This window comes from Alosa alosa, chromosome 17, assembly GCF_017589495.1.
Source record: "Alosa alosa isolate M-15738 ecotype Scorff River chromosome 17, AALO_Geno_1.1, whole genome shotgun sequence".
In the NCBI taxonomy this organism is placed as follows: domain Eukaryota; kingdom Metazoa; phylum Chordata; class Actinopteri; order Clupeiformes; family Clupeidae; genus Alosa; species Alosa alosa.
In genome coordinates, this window is record NC_063205.1 from 26,740,638 (window position 1) to 26,748,137 (window position 7,500).

At 43.4% G+C, this 7,500-nt stretch overlaps 1 protein-coding gene across 10 annotated transcripts in view; it reads left to right on the forward strand.

Annotated features, from left to right (window-relative positions):
- Window positions 1-7,500, forward strand: part of abcc9 (ATP-binding cassette, sub-family C (CFTR/MRP), member 9) — a 59,508-nt gene that overhangs the window by 37,883 nt on the left and 14,125 nt on the right. For all 10 annotated transcript variants that reach the window (XM_048267565.1, XM_048267563.1, XM_048267566.1 and 7 more), the window contains 6 exons: window positions 1-271; window positions 790-944; window positions 1,577-1,646; window positions 3,313-3,470; window positions 3,636-3,728; window positions 6,103-6,205. The exon at window positions 1-271 is cut by the window's left edge and continues 31 nt beyond it. In XM_048267565.1, the coding sequence (XP_048123522.1) occupies window positions 1-271; window positions 790-944; window positions 1,577-1,646; window positions 3,313-3,470; window positions 3,636-3,728; window positions 6,103-6,205 (850 nt within the window). The remainder of the gene's footprint in view (window positions 272-789; window positions 945-1,576; window positions 1,647-3,312; window positions 3,471-3,635; window positions 3,729-6,102; window positions 6,206-7,500) is intronic.

Consider the following 7,500-nt stretch of genomic DNA (forward strand, 5'->3'; position numbering starts at 1 on the left):
CATGTCCACCACCACCAGCCGCCGGTCCAAGATCCCCTGGAAGGTGTGCTGGCGGTACCTGTCCTCCGGTGGCTTCTTCATGGTCTTCATGATGGTGTTCTCCAAGCTGCTCAAGCACTCGGTCATGGTGGCTATCGACTACTGGCTGGCCTACTGGACCTCCGCCAACAGGTCCAACGGCTCGTCCTTCAACAGTACCTCCAACTTCAGCACCGACTCCAACTTCACCACCTACTCCAACTTCACCGAGGATGGAGACAGCTACAATGAGGTGAGAACGGAGTGGCCGCCGATGCAAAAGGGTTCTTTTTGAGGGGGCGCGATGGAGCAACGGTAACCTCACCGGTGGCCTGACATCCCAGTCAACCCAGGTTCCATTCCCGGACCCGCAGTTGCGAGTCTGTGTCGCTTTGTATAAAAGCGGCTGCTTTATACCACTCAACTTGTAAGTTCTTATTGGAAGGCAGAAGATGGCATGTGATCTTCAAGAAGGTTATGATGCAGTGATGTAAAATGTCAAAATAAACTTTTGTTTTAGTGTGCTTACATACTCCATACTGGATGTTAGTTGATGTTAGTGTGTGTGTGTGTGTGTGTGTGTGTGTGTGTGTGTGTGTGTGTGTGTGTGTGTGTGTGTGTGTGTGTGTGTGTGTGTGTGTGTGTGAGTGTGTATGTCTGTGTGCGCACACACACATTTGTCTGTGTGTGTGTGCATGCATCTGTGTTTGTGTGTGTCTGTTTGAACTTGAACTGTGTGTGTGTGTATGTGTGTGCTGTTTCTGTCTATAGCACCAGTCCTACTACGTGTGGGTGTTCAGTATCCTCTGCGGGTCGGGGATCGTCCTCTGCCTCATCACCTCTCTGACCGTGGAGTTCCTCGGCCTCTCGGCCGCCACCAACCTGCACCACAATCTACTCAACAAGATCATCCACGCGCCACTGAGGTAGGCCTCGATGGAGCACTGCACGCTACAGAAATGTGTTAACCATCATGGGATCATGCGATCAATCTCTATGAAGCACACATCATTATATAAATGCATATACAATGCAACTACACATGGCTATTTCCATAATTGTACAGTATTATTTCAGTGTAAATTACCGTTTGCCTTGGTGCCTTTGTACTGCACTTTGTACGTTTTTTGAAAAGTGCTATGTAAATGAAGATTATTATTATTATTATTATTAATAATAATAATAATAATAATATTGTTATTATTATTATTATTATTATTATTATTATTATTACCTACAGTACTTGCATGTGTTTCAGACATATAGCCATATGGTGCAACTCAGTTGAGGCCTTCTCTGTCACATACGGCTTCATGGTTATATTAACTGGGCAGGAAAAATACTGGTTTTCATTCTCACGGCCATTCTCAGTCTCACTGTCCCATTTGCATCCAACCGTAGAAATTATTACCAACATTTGACGCACGCTCTATCTGTCTTACCAAATGGTACATTCCATTCTAAAATGGAATCTCCAGTAAAAGTTCCAGGAGCTTTTTTGGCAGTTTGCTGTATCAATTAATACCTTGGGGATTAAGCCTGGTTCTTCTAATGACAGGTTCTTTGACGTCACACCCCTGGGTCAGATCTTGAACCGATTTTCAGCTGACACCAACATCATTGATCAGGTGAGTCTTTTGTGAGTCAGCTCCAGTTGATCAGGTGAGTCTTTTGTGAGTCATCTCCAGTTGATTTCTTTTCTTTCTTTTCTTATTTGTCCATTTTCTTCCAACACCAACATAATCCATAAGGTGCAAGCAGCTGTGGGATTATTCTCTCTTTCTTTTTTGTGTTCCCCCATTCTTTCTTTTCTTTTTCTTTCTTTTTTTTCCAATCTAACAACAACATAATCAGGTGAGACTGTTTATTTCACCACACATTTCTCGCATTGCCTTTTTTTCCCCTGTCTATTCTTTTTTTGCTCTCAGAACAAAAGTAGTGTGGGAAAGTTTGTTTCCTCGTTGGGGCCTTAGATATCTCTGTCCGAGGGCATAGTGTATTGGGCCCATATCCAAACCTCAGTCTGTAGCTTTCCAGGCTGCTCTGAGAAGACACGGACTGTCCCGAGACCAGTGGTTTCGCTCCATGTTGTCTGTCGGTCTGGCCGTCCATTCATGGGATCTTGTGCTAATAGTCCACAGTGTAACTATTAACTGACGGGTCTAGGATCAGTGTGTTGATGCAGAACCGCTGGAGTGTCGTAAACAAGCTGACGTCATGGCACTGAACCGAGATCATCGGACGTGGCCAGAGAGTGCGGTTGAGCCGAGCTTAGAGATGTCACAACAGCACGATAATAGTCTCTCACACTCACTTACTCTCCTCTCCTCTCCTGACCAACTGCCTCATCTCCCAGTCTCTTTCTCTTTCTCTCTCTTTCTCTCTCTCTCTCTCTCTATTGTTACATACAACATAATATACAAGAACATAAGACCATAGGACAAAAAACAAAAACAGAAAATACATAAGGAGAAGTGGGTTCATCAGTGTGGGGTGGACATTTCTCTCTCAATTCAATTCAATTCAATTCAATTCAATTCAATTCAATTCAATTCAAGGTTGCTTTATTAGCATGACTGTAATAGTGTTACACTAGTGTTGCCAAAGCACAATTAAAACAGCATAACAATTAGAACATTGACAGCATTACAGGAAACATAAACATGAAAAAGTGTGTGTATACCCTCACTTTCTCTCTCTTTCCACACACACACACACACACACACACATATGCATCTCTCTCTCTCTCTCTCTCTCTCTCTCTCTCTCTCTGTCCACTCCAACTCCTATCTTCCCTTCTTCACTCTCTATCTCCTTGCCACCCTTTCTTTCTCTCTGTCCCTTCCCTCCCTCCCTCCTTTCTCTCTCCCTCTTTCTCTCAATTCAACTGAATACTACTGAATACAATACAACTGAACTTTATTGGCATGATTGAATATTTTTTACATTGCGAAAGCCTTTAAATGGATAATTGTGCAGAGAGAGAGATGGAGAGAGAGACAGAGAGAGAGAGGGAGAGAGGGCACTTGTGATCTCTGTGGCTCTCTTAGAAGGCTATACAACATATATGTGAGGAAGTTTGCATGCAGCCTTGAATTATGGTGGTATGGGTGAGGATGAGAGAAAGCAAAAGATAGAAAGTGGAAGAGAGAGAGAGAGAGCTTGCTTTTGTGGGCATGTATGTATGTGCCATGTGCATGCATCTGAGTAACACTCAAACTGACACAGGAAAAAAAATGCTTGTGTAAAGAATTTAATGTGTGTGTGTGTGTGTGTGTGTGTCCCTCTCTGCAGCATATCCCCCCTACGCTGGAGTCTCTGACTCGTTCCACGCTGCTCTGCCTCTCGGCGATCGGAGTCATCGCGTTCGTGACCCCGGCCTTCCTCATCGCCATGCTACCCATCACCGTGGGCTTCTACTTCATCCAGAAGTACTTCCGGGTCGCCTCCAAGTAAGTCATCACTTCATGGATATGTGAAATATACATTAAGAGGCAGTGAGATATCATTCTTATCTTTTTGTCATTCATTCACTCTCCCCTCTCTCCTCTGTCTATCTATCTATCTATCTATCTATTCTTTCTCTATGTTTTTTGCTTTCTCTCTTCTTTCTCTAGAGACCTGCAGGACTTGGACGACTCGACCCAGTTGCCTCTGCTCTGCCACTTCTCTGAGACGGCTGAAGGCCTGACGACCATCCGTGCCTTCAGGTCAGAAAGCACATTAGTCCAACCTCTTTGTGCACTCACAGGAAATAGGATGCTCAGTATGCTCTACATGCTAACCCTAGGAAATGGCCTAGTTGCCTGCAAACGGCTCCACAAGTGAAAGAGAGAGCAATAGAGAACCTCTTATCTTACCAACTTTATCTTATAAAGAACCTCACATTATACTGAGTGCATTTGGGAGTCAATATTAATTAGACAATATTACTCTAAAATCTTAGCCTGGAAAATCCAGACACTTGTAATCTAGAAAGATTAAGGGTCTGGCCACAAACAATCTAATGGCCCAACTCGAGGGGTGACAACAAGCATGCATTTAAAAATCTCACTGCACGCAATTGGATAACACTAGACCATGTTTGCTCTGAATGATTTCGGACTTCGACGCAATCGGATAACACTACCACCAATGTACTTTCCTTCAACGTTGCAGCGCTGTTTTCACCAGTTTAGCTGGTTCCCCGGAATGCAAGGGGAAAAAGTAACGTGCATCATTGCTCATTGCCAGAGTGTCTCGCAGAGACAATTCCATTGTGCTCTCGCGAGAACTCTGGATTTCCAGGGTACTAAAATCTGCAGGATCTGCAAGATTTAGTTTTTGTGTTTTTTGTATATTGATTTATGCACAAGGAAGCTTTTATAGAAGTCTATAAGTCTATTTATAGAAGTCTAAGTTTATTTAGTCACATCATTAATGGCGTTTTCCATTTGACTCGTAAATCATCGCACGCCCACCCGTACAACATGTACGCATGAGTTGCTAGCACGAACGCTGGGGTTTGTAGTCTTTTTGGGAAGAACATGGATGCCACCAGGGCAGCAGCTGTCTCGTTAGTGCTGGACATTGGTCTAGAACACGCCCCTCATTCTCCTTTGTTATACTCACAGGGGAGCATGCACTAATCAGAGGCCTGCAGAATGCTTGTGTAGACTGATATAATTTGCTATAATTTGGAACTAAAGTGCATTCTAGAAGCTTGTTCACCTGTCAACATGGTCTTGCTGACGTCAGAGCTCATCTTCCAGTTTAAGAAGGCCAAGGAGCAGAAACTGTTGACACCTAATGTGGAAGCTACAGGCTGTTCTCGGTTGTGTCTGTTTTTTTAAGAGGTGAAAAGATGGGAAAGATAATGACCTTGTAAACACAGACAGACATGCACACGCACGCACACACACACACACACACACACACACACACACACACACACACACACACACACATAAACACACATACACACACACACACACACACACACACACACACACACACACACAACACACACACACACACACACACACACACACACACACACACACACATTCACACACACATCAAAAGTGCTAGTGGAAGGTTTAGTAAACTGTGTCGTTACATTTCCTTAAGAGCTGTAATCTAGCTCTCATAAACAGAGTCGGCCCAGTCCTCTGTTCTCATAGTCTCCGCTAATCCAACATTAAACAGCTCTCACGCTACACTATCTCAGCCATCTCCCCAGAGACACTCATCACTGCATCACTGGTGCTCCCCTTGCAGTTCTATCTGAAGTCAGCTTCAACATCCCTCATTACCAAGTCTACACGGGGCTGCAGCACGCTGGCTGAGTGTTACAGTGTTGTAGTAAGTAGTAGGCCGAAGATCTTGCCACCAGTGACAGGAATGGCTCATTAAGAAATACCTCAGATAAAAGTGTTTCTCAGGCCAAGGGTGTTTCCTTTGGAGCTGGTAGCTAATGAGATCTTAGGAGAGAGTGTTTGTACAAGTTTTCTGTCCATGCAATGTAATGTCACTGGTAGCCCCAGTTCTGGTTGCCTCCATTGGTGTAACCTTTGCAGCTGGTGACTTGTTAAAAGCCATGTAGTGATTATAGTCAAGTCAAGTCGAGTCAAGTCAGTTTTATGTAGCACATTTGATATGCACAGAGTGCAACCCAAAGCGCTTTACACACGAACATCAAGACATAAACAGACAAATTCAGAAACAAGATGCTGGACAGAGTGGCGTGAGTCGCCAACGTAAGCACAGACATTAAGACTCTGATGGCATTGATAACCCTAAGGCTGTTTAATTCAATTCAATTCAATTCAAAACCTTAATTTATTCCCAAGGGTCAACTGTAAAGAAATCATGCATGGTAAAGAACATAACGTAGCCTAAAGTCTCTTTCACACCAAGTCCAAATTTTCGGACACAATATTCACATGAAATCATGCAATAAACTACATGTGTTCGTATTAGTCCGAAAAAATTCATCAATAAATTTGTCCTTGTTGTGAAAAGTGTATAAAACAGCACATAGTGGTTCAGGTTGGCAAATAGTGGTTCAGGTTGTATGCTTTATTTTGCTCCGTCCCTTCTCAGACATGAAGCGCGCTTTAAGCAGAGGATGCTGGAGCTGACGGACACCAACAACACGGCGTATCTCTTCCTCTCTGCTGCCAACCGCTGGCTGGAGGTCAGAACGGTAAGTGGCCAGTGGCTTCTGTTCCTCTCCAGCCCTGTTCACCATAACACAACAACCATGACATTTATTCATTTAGCAGACACTTTTATGCAAAGTGTCTTACATGTCAATTATATTACAAGGGCCCTTGTCCCCGAGCAACTCAGGGTTAAAGGTTGTATCAGTGATAGCGGGGATACGTCACTTCTGTTGATGTTCAAACAAAACAGAGAGCTAGCTCGCTACTCCCTCCCCCTCCCTCCCGTGCAATTAAAACTCTCCTAAACGCTCATCTCGTTGGTTATTGGTTGAAACACTTTATTTTGCCTTTAAGTGGGTTGCCAATCCTTGTTGGTAGCAATTGTTTTTGTGTACAGATCTCAGACTCTAGGCTGCCTACAGAGACACGTTTTTTTGACGGCCTGCTTATGGGTCAGACAGCCAGCGGATTGTTAGGAAAGATTAGATGAATGTGATGATTTATGTTTGGGCCTGTCTTGGGCCTGAAATCGCTGATACAACCTTTAAGTGCCTTGCTCAAGGGCACAACAGTAGAAGCCAGAAATTGAACAACCCTCATACTACTGCATGCTAGCCCAGATCCATAGCCACTGCACTACAACCGCCCCATAACCAAAGAAAGAGCAGACTTTCTCTCTTCCAGCACTTGTTCACCACCGATGTTTCGGCAACAGCTAATACTACAATGAGAAGTGTGTCTCAATTAAATCATCTGCTTCGCACTTGCAAAGTCATACATTCTATTCATTGTGTACTGGCTATTCACAAACTCAGTGAAGGGAACGCACCCCCAAATCCAGATGCTGGCCAGGATGATATCACAAAACAAAGAAGAGTAGCCACATACTCTTCAGCGCTGATGGTCAACAGTACATAACAATATCAATATAAAATATCAAGGGGCTTTGCAGAGGCCGGCTTGAATGTGAGCAGTAGCCTTGGGTGTTGTAAAGCAGGTCAAAGATCAGGGTTCCCACGGGTCATGGAATTTTTAGAATATCATGGAATTTTGGAAAGTCTATTGCAGATATGGAAAATCAGGGAACTTTTTTGTACCCATTTAAAATTTACTTGCCAAAATGCATTAATACAAATATATTTCCACACAGAATTGGTGTATATCTGAATCCTAGCTTTACTGCTTGCTTGAGTAGTAAAAAGTAAAAGATTCTTGAATGCAACACATCATTTATTATATAGTAGGTCATGGAAATTCAATGAAAGTCAGGGAAAAGTCATGAAATGTTACATTTCACGCAGTCAAGTCAACTTTAATGATATAGCGCATTTCATAC